The sequence below is a fragment of the Lonchura striata genome, chromosome 1 (genome assembly GCF_050655825.1).
Source record: "Lonchura striata isolate lonStrDom1 chromosome 1, ASM5065582v1, whole genome shotgun sequence".
In the NCBI taxonomy this organism is placed as follows: Eukaryota; Metazoa; Chordata; class Aves; order Passeriformes; family Estrildidae; genus Lonchura; species Lonchura striata.
Genome location: NC_140703.1, coordinates 69,828,494 through 69,850,287, shown reverse-complemented (window position 1 = coordinate 69,850,287; position 21,794 = coordinate 69,828,494). Strand labels below are relative to the sequence as shown.

General features: G+C 40.9%; 1 protein-coding gene across 6 annotated transcripts in view; it reads right to left on the bottom strand.

Moving 5' to 3' along the window:
- Positions 1–2,018: 2,018 nt before the first annotated feature.
- Positions 2,019–21,794, bottom strand: part of KATNAL1 (katanin catalytic subunit A1 like 1) — a 39,408-nt gene continuing 19,632 nt past the window's right edge. For 4 of the 6 annotated variants that reach the window (XM_085579839.1, XM_021541965.3, XM_085579864.1 and 1 more), the window contains 7 exons: positions 16,503–16,627; positions 15,895–16,000; positions 11,230–11,388; positions 10,259–10,385; positions 9,156–9,290; positions 6,724–6,850; positions 2,019–5,232 (listed from right to left, as the gene is read on the bottom strand). In XM_085579839.1, the coding sequence (XP_085435965.1) occupies positions 5,034–5,232; positions 6,724–6,850; positions 9,156–9,290; positions 10,259–10,385; positions 11,230–11,388; positions 15,895–16,000; positions 16,503–16,627 (978 nt within the window). In that variant the 3' untranslated portion in view covers positions 2,019–5,033. Of the gene's footprint in view, positions 5,233–6,723; positions 6,851–9,155; positions 9,291–9,973; positions 10,386–11,229; positions 11,389–15,894; positions 16,001–16,502; positions 16,628–21,794 lie in introns of those variants that run through there. The other 2 variants (XR_014955490.1, XR_014955489.1) reach the window with 2 other exon arrangements.

Genomic DNA, 21,794 nt, shown 5'->3' with positions numbered 1-21,794 from the left:
AGTTAAACAACATATGCAAGGGGCTGCTTACAAATGAGAGCAATACAATTGCAATCTGGCAGTAAAAATTCCTCTTTGTCAAACAAATATTTTAAATATTATATTTAAGTGAGTTTGCACAAAGCTACTTAGTATACAGCCAGTTAGGCAGGATGCATGATGAGTTTCTCCAAAAGTAAGCATCCTGGGAACAAGTTCAGTTGCTTCATGTACCAACCAGATCATGGGATCTGCAAAATCCTAACCCAGACACTGAACAAATACCCCATAGCTTCCCCCTAACTCTGAAAAAAATGCTCCTACTGCAGCAAAGAAATCACAAATACACAAAAGCCAGGAAACAGGGCTTGGACATGATAAAACCCTAACTCTGCCTGTGCAGTAGGATTGGGAACATCCCCACATTTTGCCACTTCATAACAAAGCCAGAACTTTCCTTGTGGCACCTCCGTGGCTGCTGAGGTAAGTTTTCTTGCATTGGGCAACTAGGCTAGCCAAGATATTTCATCCCATCTGCTTTTAATGCTAGCTGGGGCCTTCTGAAGAAGAGGAAGATTGCCTGAATATTTCCAAGACACTTACATGCAGACGTGTAGAATCATGGCACCTTAGCTGATCAAAAGACAGCTCTGTACTGCACCTCTGTTAGAGGTACTGAACCACCATGTATGCACTAAGTGGGTCACAAGAAAGGGTCACAACCAGCACACAAAGCTAGGGAGGACCAGAAGGCAGAGAGGGTCAAATGTTCCTGTGCTGTGGGATGCAGGAACACCACTTCCTGTGCAACTCTGTTAGCTGTGCTGTGTGTGGCAGCTGGGCCCTGAACACAGGGGATTGAGGCATCCACAGCGATGGCCAAGCTTTGGCACAGCACTGCAGTGAAACCCTTATCGTGCGCAGGGAAATGGCCGTGTGAGACATTCTCTGAACTGCACCAGCGCCTTGCCTTTGCTATCACCAGCAGTCTGCTTTATTCCAGAGCACTACTGAGCCTACTCTTGTCCATCTTGGCTCCACTCTGCACCACAGAGCTGCTTTGTGGACAGCTCACACAGAGGGGGCTCAGCTGCTGCCATGGTGCTGACACCCACTTTACACCAGTGTGCAGCTCCCTGCCTGCTCCCTGGCAGCACGATGTCACCTGCATGTTCATCACGCACTTATCTGTCACTACAGCTCTGAAAAAACATCTCAATTCACAATCTGATTGAGGGTGGCTTATTCCAATAACAGATTAAAAAAAAAAATCACAATTTCTTCATCTGATTCTACCTCCTCATGCCTGGATTGGACCATGAAGTCTTTGGTCATTTGATGGAGGATTTCTTTTAAAGCACACAAGCTCTTTCATCTTTCCCATGATCAGAACAAGTCAGTGCACCTTTGCTATTTCAGTCACTTTTAAACTGGGGTGAGTTGAACTTCCTATGCAAAGACTTGACCTCTCCTGAAATCCCCTGATCAGCATTTCCCTTGCTCGCTCTTTCATGTTTGAAGTATTATGAAACACTGGAAACTCCATTCTTTCATGAGGAAGGGAGAAAATTCAAATAATCAACTCAGTCCCAGGAGACACAGGGTCTCTTTCCAAGTCTGAAAGCTCCTTCCTAATAGAAGTTTTGCTCTTGAAAGTCTCCTGGTTAGCAGGCAGCTTCTTTGGAGCCTGATTATACTTCCAGCCCAGGGGCAAGTAATAAAAACGACTGCCTGGCTCTGTGAGGTCTGAATCAGGTGCTAACACTGAACATCTGCTGGGGCCTCTGTTCTCTCCTACCCTCCCTTCCATGTGCTGGGCATTGAAGTATTCTCCATTTTATAGCTTGTGGCAACAAAAGGCCAATTTAGAGAGAAAGCATTGCTGACAGTTTTATCCAAAAACCCCAGATTTTAACTGCTCTCCATCCAGGGCTTTGGTGAAAGGGCACCACGACAAACCGAAGAGATCAACATTGTATGGCAGCTTTGGAAGAAGTTAGCAGCAAAGCACTCCCAGCCCCACTCGAGAGAGACGGACAGACTCTAGCACACATTTATTACTCCATACAACCAGATCGTGAACTGTACAAAAATTAACAGTGCCACCCAGCAAGGCCTTCACAGATGTTTAGAAAACACATAAACACAGCTCTAAAACATGTTTCTTATGTAATCTATGTATAACTACTGAAGCACCACCTATTGTGCATACCCCCACATGTGTGGATGATCTCCATACACAAACAGGCATAGCTTGAACAGTGTTGCTGTGACACATGGCTGTGCCATGCTTGTACATTGCTTTCCAAGGAATCTAGGATCCTTACACAAGGGTTTCCAGCACTGGGACATGAACTACTCTCACTTTGAGCAATAAGCTCATCCTTTGGGCCTTGAGGGGCTGCCACTGATGGCTGCCCTTCCTTCCTGGGCTGCTCCTTGCTGCATCCACTGCTGGCTCCCCTGGAGTAAATAACCCAGTCTCCAAGCCCACCTAGATGGGTGTGCCAGTATGACTTGGTAAAGGTGAAAGGGTCAGCACACAAGGACAGCTCCCTTTCCTGAAAGATCTCAGCAGGGAAGAGATGATCTCGGTCTCCTGGGGTGCCTGATCTAGCAGGGCCCAAGTCACGTCAGTAATTCTGGGGCACAACCATCATGTTACATCTACTGCCTGAAAACTTCCACTTTTCTGTTCTGAAGCTGTAAATGATGAATGGACCTGTACAATGAAAACATTTCTGGGGTAGAAACCATGACCTTTAGAGAAAAAGACTGCAGCACCTGAATAATTCCTGCTAAAGGGAATATCCAGTACAGTGTATTTTGCTTAACAGCCAAGAGGGAAGTTTAATGCCTTAAGGTAGAAGGTCCATCAAAGAGCAAAGGACTGACATTTTCATAGCAAGTGCTGTGCTTTCATCAGTAGGAAGGTCACTGCTGCTTGCAATGTGAAACTGAGCAAACTGGAACTTAGACCCTACTAAGCAGCAACTGCTGAATCCCAGCACTGTTACTGGGCAGCTGCGTAGGGTTGTTACTGGCATTTATGTCAACTCCCTTCTACAACTTGGTTTTGTAGATTAAGCTCCTTGGGCAGCAATGGCCTATTTAGTGAGAGACCCCCTAGTGTTAATCTAATATTGGCCACAAAAGATTTGTGTAGCTTTACTAATTTCTACTGCAGTCAAACAAACAAACAAAGAACAACTGGCCACCTATAGCTTCATAACACAAAAAAGGCAGTCCACAGCAATATTTTCAGAGCTTTCTGTCTATAAAGGTCCAGTTATTCCCTGGGAAGAATTATAGAATCATTAAGGTTGGAAAAGACCTCTCAGATCATCAAATCTGACCATTAACCCAGCACTGACATGTCAAAATGTTCACATGTCCCCAAGTGCCACATCTACACATTTTTTAAACACTTCCAGGGATGGTGATTTTATCACTTCCCTGAGCAAACGAAGTATCTGATTTAAGGTGTTTTGCCTTAGTGGTTAACATGTCATGGCCCAAGAGACCAGTGTGCTGAATTACTGACATTATTGGGAATTTCCGAGGACTAACAAAAAGCAGCAAATAAGGATATATTCCCATTCAATAAGAGGTGCTGTAAATTTCTTTACTCCATCACATCTGTCTGTGCCACTAGGAGTCTCCACAGAGAGCTGAAGGGTGGGATACCTACCAAGCTGCAGGGCAATTCACATCCACCAAGATACTTAAGGCCTAGCTCACAACATCACCAAAAACCTGACAGCTTGCATATATCTCTGTAAATCTGGCTGTTTGACCAGTCCTTCCCATTCCTTCCACAGGAAAACTTCATATGCCAGACTTGCAGGCTGAGTCTGTGAAAAGCTCACACAGTCAATGTGACAGGTATACTCTAGAGAGGATTTCTCATGTTAGACTTTAGAACCCTTCTCATCCCTGCACTTGTATGAGGGAAGGGAAGAAACAGTTAAGAACATAAATGAGATCATACAGATTATTTTCTAAATATTACTAAACCAGTAATATTTATACATTTTTAAGAAATCTTCACACACACAAAAAAGAAAGAATAAGTATGAACAGTTCTACAACACAAAAAGGTAAAAGTCCCATTGCCTACTAATGCTAGGAAAAAGTTCATATCCAATCAAAAGTGGAAGTTCACAGCCATTTGTTTTAAGGACAGCATTGTGTTTTAAACACAACCTTGATATTAGTGTCTTTATTAAACTCTTAGTACTAAAATATTAATATTAATACTAGTAACAATTACATTTAGATAGCACAAACAAAGCACAGATGATACATAAGCATAAAAGTGCAAGTTATAACCTAAGTCAAAGTGCCTACTGGTCAAACAGGCTTGAACTATGTTCAGAGAACAAGCATAAACCGGACTGAGAACAATCCATGCCTTTTTCTTTCCCTCTCATTCCCATCAGAAGTCATTGCAGGTAACACTGATAACAGTCTGAAGTGACATCAATTCCAAATGGGAGTACATGAGAGGAGAGTCAGGTCCATGTCTTGATGGAAAACTGGTCCTCATTTCCTCTGTAATGCCAATTAATCCACAGGCTTTGCTCTGAATATCCGAGCATAGAGAGAAAGAATAATAACTTGGATGCCACATTCAAGGGAGGCAGAAGCAGCACTTAAGAGCAGGAGGGGTACAGCAAGCCCTTGTCTGTTCCTTTGGAGTCACATCCCCCAGCTGATTTATTGACTCCAGCCATAAAAAATGACTAGGAGGAAGTTAAGTAACACTGCTCTTCATTTGAAAAATAAAAAGACTGCCCTCAGAAGTATGATTTTTCCCTTCCTGTTTGTCTTATTTTTCTACTTCAGAGATAAAATATATTTTACAATATTAGCTCATTATTGTGTTCATTCCCTTTAAAGACAAATAGCTTAAAAGATCCTGTCACCAGAAAGGGGTGGGATGAGGGCAGAGGCAGACCTTTTATTAAACTTTTAAAAAGATTTCTAACTCATTTTGAAAGTGAGAACAACAAAAACCATAAAACTCTAGCAAAGGAAAGCTGTCACTGAGATTAAGCAGATCCAAATTCTGCCATCCATTTTTCATACTTCTCCAGGTCTGCAGCAGAAACAGATTTGGAGATTTTCTTCAGAGCCAGCTCAAAGTCCCCCTTGGTAACCGGCATCTGAAGCTCTTCTTTAGAAAGTGCACGAATCTCTTCTGGAGTTAAGCCATTAATACGTCTTCTCATTGCCATTAAAGATGCATCCCTGGAAATACAGGACAATGCATGGGAGCTAATTGCTAGCAGAATGTGCTGTAAGCTTATGAATTTTGATTGTATACTAATGCTAGAAACCACTGGCAGGAACACTTAAGACAGCATTTATTTACCATAGAAGATGCAGTTCACATCTTTTGTAGCTTCTATGTTCCCAGATCATTACATTAATTCAACATAAAGAATGCACTGGCACCAAAATCCATTTAAGCATATGGTAAATGTGCAGAGATAATTAAAACTATAAAACTGAAAACCTTTTACAATGATTAATGGAGATGAAATTTTACAATTTTAAAGCAGAAAAAGGCAGGGTGGGAGACAAACTCAAAGACTTTTTTTTTTTTTTTAAGTAATCTGGATTTTTACACCACATTCCTTTTAGACTTTAACTTTCTCCCTTCAGCATAGCTCCAAAGGACAGTCAGCAAGGGTTAAGAGTGCAGCCCAGCTTGGCTGCCTGCTTGTCCATAGCACCTGGATGTGTGAAGGGCAGAGCAGGAGGCATCAGACACAGCATCACGTGGCCCTGCAGTGCTGAGGCCATCGGTGCTTGTGGCTCCTCATGCCCTGCCTGCTCTGTGACTCCTCCCCAGCTCAGATCCTGCCAGCCTGGTCCACAGGCTTGAAGAACACTGCTCATTTTCTCACACCATGGCCCACAGGCAGTCTGAAATTACATTTTCTTTTCCCCCAGGTTTTTCCCAGCAAGGAATAACACAAGCCTTAGGGAGAAAGGTAATTTCACTACTACGTGACACACACTGAGTTTTCATATCCATGGAGTGATTTCACATTTTCAGAAAGGCAGCAGGGGGAACAGAAAAAAGATTCCCAAACCATATTCTTACAGGATCAGTTTCTCTTGACAGGATTCTTAAGGGACATAGACTTCGTTCAGATAAGTTTCTTCAAATACCTATCCTTCACCAGAAAAGACTGATGTGTCAAAAATGCAACAAATTGTGGAAACAGGATGGAAATAAGTTAAATACTAATATTATCATCTATATCTCCCTTGCCCCTAGAAGATTCAGGTAGACACCAAGACTCAGCTGCACTGGGGGCTGTCCAAACATGCAGCATATAGAAGTCCCAAAGAAGTGTTCTGTGAAAGGAATTTTTTGGATCATGGAATTCTAGCTCTTAAACTAATGGGATTTAAAAAAAACCTCAACAATCTGCTTTGCACTACATTAACAAATGCAGACAACTACAGTAAATGCAGCCAACTGTAATGTGAGATTTGCTTAGATAACTTATTTTCACTTCAGATCCAAGAAAACCACATCTCACAGAAAGACTCCATGATATTTGGACCACTCCACATGACAGTAATACATGAATACAGTAAATAGATTTGGGCCTCAAACACAACTGTGAGCATGGCTTCAGCTGTAGTGGGTATTGCCTTTTATCATATAATGCAAATTATGACTTCCCAGGCACTTCTATTTGCAAATTAAGGGCAATGAGATACCTGCAAACATTAGTGATGTCAGCACCAGAATAACCTTCAATCTTCTCAGCAATTTCATCAAGGCTGATATCAGGATCTAGTTCTACTTCCCGAAGGTTAATCTTCAGTAGTTCTGCTCTGCCTTTTGCTAGAACGTAAATATATTTGTTTGAAGACTGGCAAGAGTTACATTAAAAAATATATAAACACAACTTAAATTTTTCAGTGAAAAGTATGAACAAAAGAGTTCAATATAAGAAAAGAAAGGTAACAAGTCAGTGTGCAATCAAATACAGTAAAGTGTTTGGTTAAATGCAGTATATTAAAACAGCATGGTCGAGAGATATTTGTCAGAGTGATCTGTCACTAAAAATGTCTGTTATGTCTCAGGTGATAAAGCATTTGGTCACATATTACCCAAGGGCACAAAAGCACAATCCTACAAATTTCTGTTTCTTCTCACATCCCTTTGGATCCACTCCCTATTCAAGGCTTTGACTGCATATTATTCATAGAGTTTCATTATAACTACAATAAGGATTCCATTAAGAGAGCTTCAGACAGCACAAACCCCTTAACAACAAGCTGAACTCTAAGCATATGTTCAAGCAGTTTATTCAGTTGGGACCGAAGAAATCAGCTGAAGCCTGATAGAAAACAGGCACATTAATACAATAAACTTGTATTAATATATTTTCAATAGCAACATCCTGGTATCCCACTTTCCTACCGAGATGCAGTGTGCACACAGTGATAACCAGCTGTGTCAATGAGCACTCATGCAGTCAATTAACCATTTCTCTTGCAGAGGGCATGTGCATATGTGCATTTGGGTACACATGTTAAGCAGCCTAAGCTTGTAAGAGGGAATTCCCATTTGACAGCTTAGGCCTCCGTGTTACTCTGCACAACGGTAGGAAAGAAGAGGATGACTGGTTTCCTGGCTTTCACTGTACAGGAAAAATACGCCAGCTCAGCATCTTTATTTGCCATGTGATCAATTTTTATGACCTATACAAAAGGACAATTGCAACAGAAGTAGCTGTAGGAAAGGCTAAAAGTCTTAAAGAAATGTCCAATAAACTACATCATGCTTTATTCACTGATGTCCCTAATTCTTATTTTCACTTTTGGGAAAGAAAAAATACAAAAGAAAATAGAAAGCTTCTCTAGAGCTGCTGGTTTTGTGTGCTTTGCAGAACTGTCAAAAGCACAGAGTTATCCATCACACAACTGGCACTAGCTATAAAATGGGGATTTATTATTTAGAGGGCACAATGTCCACACAAGCATACCTGCAGAGAGTATCCTGCATCAGAGAACATTTTTCTAATTGTTGCTGTGAGGCTAAGCAAGTCTGTGCAGCATTTTGAAAATTTAACACTAAAAAATATATGCTTGCATCAAATTCCACAATATACAGGTGCATATATGCTACCATACCACTTTTTCTGTTAAAATGCCTGACTGTATCAAATCACACAGCACAGTTATAAATGCATCACTCAGACTTGCCCAGAGTAGCACAACATTCTTACTTGCAGAATAGATACAACACAAACTAAGACTGGAAATAAAATCACATCTCCTATGTTGTCCAGGGTGTAATACACTGTGTTAAAAAACAATCTGGTTTAATTAGAAACAAGAGGAAGAGCTGATAGGATTTTAAACTAATTGGTCATAAAGACAGGCATCCTGTTAGGCACTCTTACTGCCTGTATGCTGCAAAGACAAGCTGTAGAACTGTTAAGTATCCTTAGACCTGCTAAACTCAATCACAACCACTGTCACCATGGACATGCATCTTGTTATCTTGAGTGCTCATGCAGGGAGATGAGGCATCCACTGTACCAAGAAGAAACAGAGCTATGCAAACTTCAAGTGATAGGAACCTCAAAATTAATAGGACAGGTGAATGACAGCTAGGAAAAGACAATACAAGCTGAGATGTCTTAGGGCAGGAAAGCAATCAGCCTGCTGCATTCTGAGTGACTGGAAGCACAGTAATAAAGGCAAGCAAGCAGTGATTTGCAATGAACTAAGCCTGTAAGTGAAAATTCATGGATCTACTTCTTTCCATTTGTCTGCAAGGGCATGGAGTGCATTTGCAATATTTGTGAACATGTCCAAAGGCTGCCTTTGATGATCACTCAAGGACTGACTGTTAAACATTTAAAATAATTCCAGACTCATTAAAACTAACTCTCTTTCAAAATATAAGAACCCATCAATGGTTTGCAATGAAATGCCACAACTCTTTGTTTTTCAGCCCCCAAGCAAAGCAGCATTTCTCTTTTTTTCACTCTCTTTAAAAATAAAGCAATCCAGACAAATGATTAACCCCTGAATTACACAAAACAATCAGGATTCCTTACAAGCGCAACAGTCCTGCAGTTATTCTAAAGTCATCTTGTAAAGAGAGGAAAGGAAAATGGTCTTATCAAACACACCTGTGGGCAAAGGTATATAAATCCTCTTCTCCAGTCTCCGTCGGAGAGCTTCGTCAATATCCCAGGGAAAATTTGTAGCAGATAATACCATAACCATCTTGGAAGGGTCATCATTTTCCAGAGCACCACCTACCCCTGCAAGCACAACAGTTCAGAGCAATTTTATTCCAGAGCCTTTATTGATGGAGATGCTTGCTGAGAAACACTGCACAGACAAACACAGCCTGGACAAAGCTAAGCAACAGCTCTCTATGGTCCTGTGTCCCTTTCCAAACTTCTCAAAGGTAGGTGTCACAAGACCATTATTATCACAGAGAGGGGGACAGTTCATTATTTTGCTGAGTAAGGGGAGGGCTTTCTTGGACAGTGCTAATAACACAGATATATGTGAGTGTAGCCCTGCTAGTCCCACTGACAGTACTATCCCTTTCGAGTCTGGTCATAGAAGAAATAGGAGTCACTCAGCTTAGCAAGTGAGGACTGCAAAGAGATCAAAAGCTTCCCTATCCTGAGCTTACCACAATGAACCTGCAAATTTGAGAACATTTAAAATAATAGTTTTTATACAGTAGTTTATACAGCAGTTTATGATAGCTGCAATATAAAGGCTGCTATCAAACCTCTACACCATACAATATTCCTCAGATGGTCATGCTTGTTTTGTGCAGCTGCACAAAACAGGTACTACATCTGACTTAAAAGGGTAATATTAGCTGCCATCATAGAATACAGCAAAAGCAGATCTCACAATGGGGTTCCACAGCTGGAGAGTCTAGCAAAGGGCAGAATTTTGTTTAAACTGAATACAAATTGAATACCTGCATTAAACTGCACAAATCTCCATTATCTGCTTCTTGAGGAGTCTGTGTCTCTTTAACATGAGCTTTCAAGTCATCCTAAAAATAGCCGTTTTAGAAAAAATAAAGCAGAAGACCCTTTTCAGTTATCTGTTGTTGAATACTCCAAAACTACACTCATCTCAAGTTGCGCCTCATTTTTCTCTTATGCATAGAGCCAGGTTTTCCAGATGGGTCAAGTTCATACATTCCCACCTGTAAAGAAACAGCATCCCAGCCCCAAAGCCAGATCTAAGCCCTTGTTACCATCCATTTGCACAAGCAGCTCTGACTTGACTCTGCGACTGGCCTCGTGTTCGTCAGACGTGCCTCTGCGGCTGCAGATGGAATCTATCTCGTCAATGAAGATTGTTGTTGGTGCATAAAACCGTGCCTTTATTCAAATGAAAACATCACTATTAAGGCTGTTCAGCAAGCACAGGCCCTCATCAGACCACAACCCAGCCCTGTTGGACATACTGCACACATATCTTCCCTGACTGTCACAAGGAAGGAATTCAAGACCTTGATTTACAAACTGCCACATGCTGAGGTTTCTACACTTTAAATTATGCTCCTTGGATCAGTGTTGGTTTGCTTTCCCTAGCAAATGACTTTGAAAAGGGGAAAAGAAACACTAACACAATAGGATAGTCTTCTTGACACAATAGAGGCAATTTTCATGTCCGGATTTTGGGCTGGTGAAGGTTAAGCATAAAGGACAGAAGGGAGCTCAGCAATCTCAAGAGACTCAGGTTTTAGCTGTGAATGTTGCAGGAGCACAGTGAGGGTCTCAGAGGTATAGCCCACATGGATATGTCCTTCACACACCCTGCATAATGGACTGCACTCACAGCTTCACTGAGAGGCTTGTGACCATCATTCAGAACTAAAACATGTACAGCTTCTAGAATAACTGTTCCAAACCCCTTCCAATTTCAAATCTACTTCATATGGGATTGTGACCCCATAATCAAATAACTGACTTTCTGTTGAGGTCATGACTCTCTATTTAGTCTGGGAAATGCTATCCTAAACATGGGTGATTAACCATTTCCTTCTTAATCCTTAATAACATACCATATGTGGAAACCTAGAAATTACGTTTTTCTAATTGGTTGAGGGGGTGTCAGTTCAATGAACTCCACGCTTCCAGCATGCCACTGAAAGGGCAGGAAACCAAGAAAACTGCCCTTTCTCACCTTAATGAGCCCTAGACCACATCATCGAGGACATACCATTTCAAACAAGAGGCGGACCAGCTTCTCAGACTCGCCTCTGTATTTAGACGTCAGTGTAGAGGAAGACACGTTGAAGAATGTTGTCCCACATTCTGTAGCAACAGCTTTTGCTAGCATTGTTTTGCCAGTGCCAGGAGGACCAACCATCAGCACACCCTGGAAGGTGAGAACAAAGGTAATGAACAACAAATTAAGAAAACTTTGCCATTGGTACTCTACACAACATCTCAATATAAGCCAAGATCTGGATTTAAATTAATAACATAACCATCATCAGTGGAAAACAGAAGATAAGTATCCTGCTTTCGAGGACAGTGTGGAAGTGTTCTGCCATTTCTTCTCACAACTCCACTGGAGTCAGAACCACAAAAGCCAGTACCTGTTGCTTGTACCTAGGAAATGGACAAGAGATTTACAGCCTTGCTCAGAATCAAACAGAGTCTAAACTTGAACTTAGGTCTTTCCCAGCTCACAATGGGCTGCACAGGCAGATGAATATGGTTAAATTCTTTTTTTGGAACAAAGGCCCCTTCACGAGAAAGTCTCACAGAAACCAAAATACTTTCACAGTACGTTGTGTTTCCTCAGTAGAGAAATTTTCTACAGAAAAACACTTTCCCAAAATATCCTGAAAATATGTATGACTCTGGTTGATGTTTACATTTGCATGAGAGCATTCACTGAATACATCAGTCTGTTTTTTGCTTAATCTCTCAATCTCAATGTTCCTATGACCACACTACTGCATCATAACAATTCCTGGATGAAATATCATCCTCATCATGTTGGATGACTGGACTGTATTATTTTACAGATAAGAAACTCATGTGGCTAATGTGGACTACTGCTTAGTCCCACAGAAGCCTAATCTGAACTTCAGTGATTATTCAGAAAGTTTTAAACTAGAAACAAATCTTATATCCACGTCATTCAGACTATCTTTCCATCTGTGGTCTCTGAAAGAAAGAAGCACACATGTATGCAGCTCAGCATATTTACTCATGATTACACAATGCTCTCAGCACCCATGTTAAGCTCCTATCACTGAGATGGGTTAATCACTCTTGATAATACTACTAAATACAGCCATCTTTATGGGTAGTCTTTCCGACCCTTTCAGCAGCAGCACTGGACAAGGACAAAACACTGTTCCATGTTCTGCACAGTGTTAGTATAGGGCCCTGTGATTTTAAGTAAATCAAAGAAAATGTAGTGCTCAAGCAGCTTGGGGTTATTTTTCCCCTCCCAATTGCAAGATCTTATTACATGCTAACAAGAGTTTACTAAAATTGTACTGTATTGCAAGGGTAATCAAATTAGCTAGTGTTAGAATTGCACATCATAATGTGCTTTGCAATTAATAACTTACATAAAATGCCACAGCAATAAAATATCTGTTAAATGCAAGCCATATAGCAAATTAGATTTCATCTGTTCCTCACAAAAATTTACTTCAAAAAGCACAAAGAATGACATGGAAGAGATCTATAAAAACAAATCAACCGGGAATGCAATTATTCAAAAATGTCCCATTCAAAAGCAATAGCCGCTCTGTATTCCATTTTCCATTAACTCTTAATACCTTTATTGCCATTTAATACTTAGCTAATGCAAGCTCAACATACATTCATCGGTAAATTAAATCAGAAATGTTCAAATGCCATTTCTACAGCTAACAGTCCAAAGTCACTCCTCAGGCTGCTCAAGGTTTTCTAAGCTCTAGAGCAGCAAGCATAAAAAGTAAATGGACTCTCTTTTCTCCCTGTGAACACTCAGACATTCTGATTTGAGATGCTGCACAGTTATACTGATATTACAACAATATTGCACATACAGCCCTGGAGTGACTGGGTGAAAATTACTCAGACTGTAATATGCAGGTCAGAGATGACTTACTGTTCTCTCTGAGCTTCAAATGTGTTCATTTAATATCTTTTTAAAAAGCTTCACCTCAATTCAAATCGCATTCAAAGCATGCGTTTGATAAACTGTGTTTACCACATGACCTGGTGATACAGGGAAGTAATGACATTTTTGGGATATTGGTTCAATTTTCCATTATTCTGGAAGGACAAATCCTGGCTTCAGGTACACATGCTGTACCCTGCCAAAATTGTAGCCCATCCATCACTTTGCACCTCCTGCTAAGTATTACAGGAAGCGTTACACTGCACGTGATACTGGTGGCATTATATATGTGCATAACACAGGTGCAAAGCAGCCACACCAGGTGTAAAGCCAGGGAAAAAGTAAGCTCTCTGGGGATAGAGACAATAGAAATATCAGTTACAAAAAAAAAAAAAAAGAACTTGAGTTCGCAGCAAAACAAGACGTGCATGGCTGCAAACAGAAACACATAGGATCAAGTTGCTCTTTCTGCAAACTAGGAGGCTGCCACTTACTATTTAAAATCCTTGACAAATACAGAGACTTCTTTATTCTTCCTCTAAGGCTCTGTTAATCCAAAGTATTCCAATAAGAAGCTGAAATGCACCGCAGGGAGTAAGTGTTTTGATGAAATCACTGCAGGGTTACTTCTTGTTGTTGTAACAATCACTAGCAGAGCAGTGGGAAGCACAGTGAGCAACCAGGCTTTCTTGGCACAAAACATTTCAGAGAAACAGAAAGAGCAAACCCATGGACACTCAGAAACCCGTGGCTGCAACTACACAGCACCTGTGTTGAATCAGGGAAGACAGCTGGCTCCTTCAGACAAGGCACAGTTCTCTGAATACAAGCACAAACTGTGAGGGCTGTCTTGGGAATTGTTCTCAGGGGAGTCTGAGCATCCAAAACCAGCTTCGGCTGCCTTTTTCCCTGAATTATTGTCCTGAATTCCTAGGCTCAACAAATGCCTGCTGCTACACTGATTACTGCAAGACATAGCCTTCCCTTCAATACTTTTCATCCTTATAGCACAGTCAGAGGTCAACAGTAGGGAAAATACATGCTGTTCTGTGTGAAAAATAAATTCATGAGAGTTACAGCTTCACAAGTCACCAGGGAAAAGGCTAACAATGAAGACTCTTCATAGCCTTGTCAGAAATCCATTTGCATTTCAGACTGAAGAGAGGAAATAATCCTAGGATCTTTTCCATGTCGACAACCACCTGGTTTTCAGAGGTGACACTGCTCAGTAGGAAAAGGTAGTCTCATGCAAAGAGATGGAGACTGTAACTCTTTAAAGGACCTGTTGTTCTTTTATCCACTGCCACAACACTTGGAGACAAGGTCAGTGACATTTTTCACATTTCCTGCAGTACGCTGAGATACCTGTCTTAAAGACAGATGGTCACTACATCCTCTGTGCATGCCAACAGGTGAAAAAAAAGCAGAGCAGATCTTTACTCCATTAGAAGATTTTGAACATTAGACAGATGGGGCCCCCATAGTCTATAACAAGAGTATGGATCAACTGCCTCTAAGCCCAGAAGAAAGAGATTCAGCTGTTCAAAATACACTAAAATATACTACACATGTAACTCACAACATCTAAGCTCTGTCCAAGATGATAGCTCAGTTAACTCTAAGGTTGACCACAAGGCCAGTGGTACTGACCATAAGCACTCTAACTCCAAAGGCCTGATAGCCTGGGGCTAGGCTGGCACTGACTGTATGTTTGGGCTCCCTCCCTGCAACTCACTAAAACCTCTGTGAGCAGCTCTCAAGCAGCAATCTCCCAGCTCCTGCTGGGTCTGACCTAAGTATAAGAGCCAGGGAAGCACAAGGACTAATCAGGAAAAGGCAGAACAAGTGTTAGTAGAGCAAGATCTGACCCACGCTGCTAAACCAGCACACTAAACAGGAAACTACTCCTTGTACACAGCATTCCCTACACACGCTACTTCCTTCCACACTCAGAATAACAGAAAATTTGCAACAGTCTCTTTTCCCCAGTTATGCTTCTCAGTAACCAAAAAGGCTTTGTGTTGTGACTACGTATTCCCCAAACAAGCATCAATCCATTCCACATCAGAAGCAAAATAACACTGTTTACAGAAATGCTTGCCAAACTCCTCCCTCCTCTTCCTTCTTAGCTCTAAGCAAGGCCCAGATTGGCCCCACTTCTGGTCAATCAGTCTAGTTCAGTCCTATATCCTTCCTGATGCCCTGCTTGCAACTCCTTCTCCTACTCTGAATTTCTCACTCCAGCTGCAACTAGGCCCAGCTGCAAATGTGACTGCAAAGCTGAGTCACCAGACTGGCCCCTCTTTGCTTGCTTCCTTGTACCATGCACGCTGCAGTTTGCAGTCTGAGTGAGAGGTAGTTGAAACATTTTGAGAAAAACAGTCCAAGGATTGCTTTCTTATGGGAAGTGATAACAACTGGACACTATAAGCCTGTGTAGGATTGTCTGTTAAGCATTTCTGCTTCAGTTGATATAATCTGTTTGCTTACATCTACAGGTTGGCATATAGAAAGTATTATAATATCAACAAGTTATAAGTGAGTAAATAAACAGAAAATACTGTTTACTCTAAGGGCCAGGACACTTCCAGCTGTTTCTTTCAGTGCCTTTTACATGAATCATTATGAGAGGATTTCATAAACAAATTCATGATCTTTACCTTTTCAGCCTTTGCTACAGGCATTCACACGTTACAGTAGGAGACTCACATAGGTACAGCTTGCCATTTACTAAAACACCACATAAATTCTTACCTTCCAAGGTCTTCTGATCCCTTTGAAAAAGTCAGGCATCCACATTGGAAGAACAACAGCTTCTCTTAATAATTTCTTGGCTTCTTCCAAATCTGCTATGTCATCCCTGTGCAAGATGAAGAAACTTGCATAAGATTCTCATACAACTGTATTTCTTCTATTTTTATACAAGAGAAATAGAAAAGCTTTTCACTTAGTACCATTTATCATAGTATGCAAGAATATGCCTCATGAGAGCACTCCTATCATACTGTGACCTAAAATTGAATCCACTTTTGGAAGACAGGGAAAAAATTATTTTCAACTCAAGTTACCTAGAGCTGCTTAATTAATAATTGTTTTGGACAATGAGAACACCAAAGCAGCATCTTTAAAGATCTCTGGAGCATATGTTCATTTCAGCAGTACCTGTAATGAATGTACTGCACATAATATCAATTAGCAACAAAAGCTTAACTTTAATCAAATTAATAAACTGTTAAAACAAAAGATCTCATTTTTGCCTGTCTGTAGATTATCTTGTCTCTCTGTTTTAGGAATTTGAAGATGGGCAATTTCTCTCCTTTCTCACACCAGCAAAAACACTTGAACTGAGAAAATCTTCTTACCAATGAATGCTTGGATTCCTTGACACAATGTCTCTTTCAAGAGCTTCGATCAGGTCTTTGTCGTAACCTGCTCCATCAAATTTTGGAATTTCCCCATCACCAAATTCCTGGGGTATTTTCTTTCCCTAGAAGTGAAAATCATACATGCTCATAGGAATATTACATAACTGACACACTTCCTGGCCAACCAAAGGCATGAATGCAGGAACAGCCTCACAAAAGTGGCTGAAGACTAGACTCATGACTAGCTGAAGACCAGAGGACTCAAAACATACACTGAAGATGCTACAGTTGCCACCCTACCTGTCAGAAGTAAACATCTGACACTATCATCACCGAAAAGGAACAGAGAAGCTGTCACACGCATTGTCTTTGGTGGAACAAAACCAGTAAGATTCTCTCTCTTTGTTTCATTAAATCCTTCCTGCCCAGCAATACCTGCTTTCCTCAACTACAAACTAGCTACATCTTGGCTCTATTCACAGGCCAGCTTCATAAACAATTAAAATGCTTTTCAAAGGTCATATTTATTTAAGGGCTGCACCAAAAGCCCTAAAGAAGCTCCAAAGACATCCAGGCTTCTTAAACTACAAAAATTTTTGCAGCACACTAAGCCACATTCCGCCTCTGCCCCAAATAGCCGAGAGCTTCTGGTTAATACTTCCACAACTCCTTCAGCTTATGGGGGTGAAGTAACATTTTCCCTTCGAAGCATCAGGGCTCACTCTCCGCCTCTCGCAGTTCTGAAGGAAATCGCTTCCCCTCCCACCATTCAGGGTGCCTGAGAAGCAGCTGCGCTGGTTTAACGGAGGGGGCTGAGTAGGGAGCTACTTTAGGACTCTTAACTCAGCTTCTAAACACTATCAGCAGCAAGTTAAAGAATCCCAGCTGGCTGGACAAAAGCACGCTAGACGAAGGCGGGTTGAGAGGCAGCTGGAGACACACAAATAACTTCGCAGTGGAAAAACAAAAAGGTAGCGATTACACCCCTCCCAGTTGCCGTTTGCCCACGACAACTTGTGAGGGAGTAGTTTATCTTCCCAATGCTTTTAGTTCTTGTTTCCAAGCGAAATCTTGTTGTTTAGTACTCCTAACTCAGCTTTTTGCAGTGGAAACGAAGCTCGGAGTTGTGTTTAAGCAAAGAGCTGGTGTAAAAAATGTAGTGGTCTGATGTAAAAAAGGAAACGGCAAAAGACACCCTGTGGAGTTTTCAAGATTTCAGGAGAGATAAAATGGAATCCAAATGTAACCATTAGAAAAAAAAAAAAATGACATTAAATGAAAGGTATTTGCTGTCTGTTATATACTCCTCTCGTTCTGCAATGGACTGGCATTCCTAGCAGAAAAAAAATTTCTGCACGTCACAGAACAATTGGTTTATCTTGTGGCGCTTGGGTTTTGTTTGTTTCCTGAGTTCAGCCGAGTTAAGGCAGACTGGAAGAGCAGGAAAAGGGAGGGCGGCCGGCGGCAGCACGCTGGGGCACGGGCAGCCCGAGAGCCCCCGGGCCCGGCGGGCGGACGGCGCAGCTCAGCCCAGCGGAGCGGAAATCCAAGATGCAAAGGGGGAAGGGAGGCCCGGGGCCGGGAGGGCGCCGGCAGCCCCGGCGCGGCCGCGGGGCGGCAGCACGGCCCCGATCCCGGTCCCGGCCCCGGTCCCGGCCCCGATCCCGGCCCGCTCCTGCGGGACGTGCCGTGCCTGGGACCGCTGGTTCCCTGCCCCTGCGGGGAACCATCGTCTCGCCAGCGGAACGATGGAGAAGGGCGGCCAGCGGGCACACGTGCTCTCAGCATCACCTCGGCTGTCATCGTAGTGACACTGAATTATTCTTTTTTTTCTTTCCAGCCCCCCCCCCCCATCCCCGCCCCCGCCAGTTCCATAATTAAACCAAGATTTAAAGTAGTTGTAGTTTTCACAAGTAATAAGATTGTTAATGCTGCTCCGAAACTGGTCCAACCTGCAATTCTCAGTCAGCAGAAAAGTGAGCATAAACTAGAAATAATGATTTTTTGATTTTTTAAAATGTCACCTGAAACTAGGCAGCAGGAGTAAGTATAATTTTTCCAGTCACTCCCACCCTTGGCAATCCTATCTCATCATTTCAGGTACCCAAAATCTGTATTAAACATTTAGAAATCAGCTGTCCTTTCCATCGGGAAGAGCTATTAGACCTGCTCTAACACATTGGAACAAAAGCCTTGTTTCCAAAAATGATGTTATTTCTACTCTTGTACTAAGTTTCTGCAATGGTTTCAGCAGTTCTCGGTGTGTCCACCACACTAATACACTTGCATCAGGCTTGTGCTCTCCCTCCATTTACCAAACTAAGTCTCCTTTTTGGAACATAAGCTGAACATAGTTACCTGCTTGCTTTTTTTTTCTCTCCCTCCTAATGTTAACATACCATTTACATGAGACAGCATCAGATTAAGTAAATTTTACTGTGAAAATTTCACCCAACAGTTCTTTCAGTGTTTTCAGATGGAGATTATGCAGCCTTCCAGTCCCAATGCATGGAGGTTTGTGCTTTCACCTAAATGCAACTATCTCATCTCATGTCACAGTTGGTGATGCACAGGAGGATAATCAATCAAAAATAATTTAATTTATTAAGTCATAACTTCATTAATGTTAATATTCACTTCACTGATATGGCTGTGCAGACCTTGGCTGTTTCATATCCTTCATAATATTTACTGTCCTTATCCACTGACAGTCTAAAATAATCTAAAGAGTACTCCTAAAAAAGTGTTCCACTACTTAGAGATGGTATTATGGAATTTCTAAAAGACATACTGGTAGCATTCATGCTGCCTCTTTAAACTGAACTATTGAACAGAAGCTAAAACTCTTGGTAATGCTTCAGCAGAAGGTACCCTGAGAACAAGCCTAATAATTTCCAGTGGAACTAAGAAAGCAAAAAAATTTGAAAACAGTATTTTAGGAAAAAAATATAGAAACATAAGGATTTAGTGGACAGACACAATCTGGTGGGTTTAGTTCAAAATTATTTTATATAGCACTAAAAAATGTAATGTTATTGGCATACTTAGGTTAAAATTACCTATCCCAAGATTGTTACTGTCAGAATGAAAAGATGTTATGGTCTGGAGAGGAGAAACAGTGAAATAAGGTATTTGCTTCAAGTGAGGCAGAGCATTTCTGATATATGTACTATATATGAAATATATGTACTATACTTACATTTACCTTGAAAAAACACGTATTACATTGTGGTATTATAGCCAGGACAGCATGCAACCTACTACACTCCAGTCAATGTCTTAGGAAATGGATAGTTCATTACATGTTCTAAGTAGTCCTAATTCTAGCACCCAAACCCAAAAACTACAAAGCTGAAATATTTAGTAGGGAAAAAGGTACCTAGTTACTTAATTTAAAGCTTCAGGTTTGCCCTATTATTTTTATTATTCTTTGTATTATTATCATGTTCAACTGAATCTGATGAGTTACCAAATCTCTTTGATTCAACATAGCAGTCTACAGAGCAAAGCTGCTTAATGGTTCAAACTCAGAAACTGAAGAACAAACACTTGTAAACTAAGAAAGGATAAAACTGAAAGGTAAGCCTATTTTCATGTCTGTGTGCAAAATATAGGAAGTTGCATTAACTTCTTCCACTTCCCACACCTGTCTATTTCTTCTTTCATTCAAAATCTTTCTCAAAGGCAAATCATGGATCCCATACAAGAACCATTATACAGCATATGAGGATTTGTAACCTGGGGTGACTTTCAGTCACATACCCCAGACAAAGGAACGAGAATAACCACCCAGGAGCTAGACAAAGGGGAATACAAGAGCACATGTATTGGAATTTTTTGAGGAGTAGACATATTTTCCTTCTGCCACCTAGTGACCAATTTATTCAGATAAGAGCAGTGTTTAAAATGTACCATAATAAATGGAACACCTTCATGACTTTTCCTGCACCTCACAGCAGTAGTACTGTTAATCGCATTATTCCCAGAGACAAGTATTATACAAGTCATGTTGTTGTAGGCTCCTTATAGTAAAGCCCTATAATGCTCATCACCAGAAAGCTTGGAGAGCAGAGTTCACCCTCATTAGAGCTAAGACTTTGAAGGCTGCCTTACACAAGCACATCTGGTGAACCTGTCACACACTATGACTCCAATTCCACATATAGCTGGCAAATCTTTCAATAATTTCAGAGATCTTCACGAGATTTTTATAGCTTGCAGGAGGCACACTTGTTATTTTAAATCTTACTGATCCAGGGTAGAGAGATTTCTAAAATGCTTGATCTGTACAGTCATTCAGTGGTGCTGCTGAAAATGTGCCTGGTCCTACCTTCTGACAGTCATAAGGGCTAGTATAATTTAAGACTTTTCCTGTGTATCAGAAAACAATTTATGATGGAAAAAGCATTTATTTGAATTATTCCTAAGCTGTCAAGAAGTGCAATAGAAAGGTCACGAAGGAACTTACCAAATTTTGGAAGAAAACTGGCCTAAATATTTTCTTATTCATCTCTCAAGATCTGTACAATACTGTGTGCCCCCATAGGAGGGCATATCTTATATCTTTATCTGTCAGGAAAGTAATGCCACTTCAGTACAGACTCAATTTGGATAACAAAACCACAGAGTCCTTGGGTTCCTGGCACTAACTCCACAGTTAAATTTAAAAACACAAGTGTCTCAGAAACAGCAATTTGCACACTGACATTTTTTACAGCCATGAAATAGCCCTGTTTTTGACATCACCACTTTATAGTGAATAAATGTTTCTCCATTTCTCTCACTTCAGCACTGCCTCTTTTTCATGGATCTTCAGAAGAAAGTATCTCCAAGTTAGTCTAGTTTAATTTGTTGCTTTTACTTTTAAAACAAAAGAGTTCCAATAAGCTTATTTTTAAACACTATAATAAATACAATACCCCTTTCATAAACCAGAGAAAATGAATGTTGCTTGGAGCTTGGTTTTAATACTTCTCCCTCATATAATTTTCAAATATGTAACTTCAAATAATTTGGCACAGATTTACCTATCATCAATGCATTTATAGAACTGTTCTGACCTCTTAGACATTCCTGAATTATACTATGGTATGGCAGAGGCAATGGTACTGTAAAACTCCATTCATAATGCTTCAAGTCTAGGGAAGGGCACTGGTCTGACTTTTTGTATTAATATCTTTACAAAATCCCTGTATTGGATTCCTTTAAAGAAAAAAATAAACCAAAACAAAAACCATCAACATGGAAGAAAAGGAGGAGAAGGGACTTCATGCCTGAATGACACTTAGA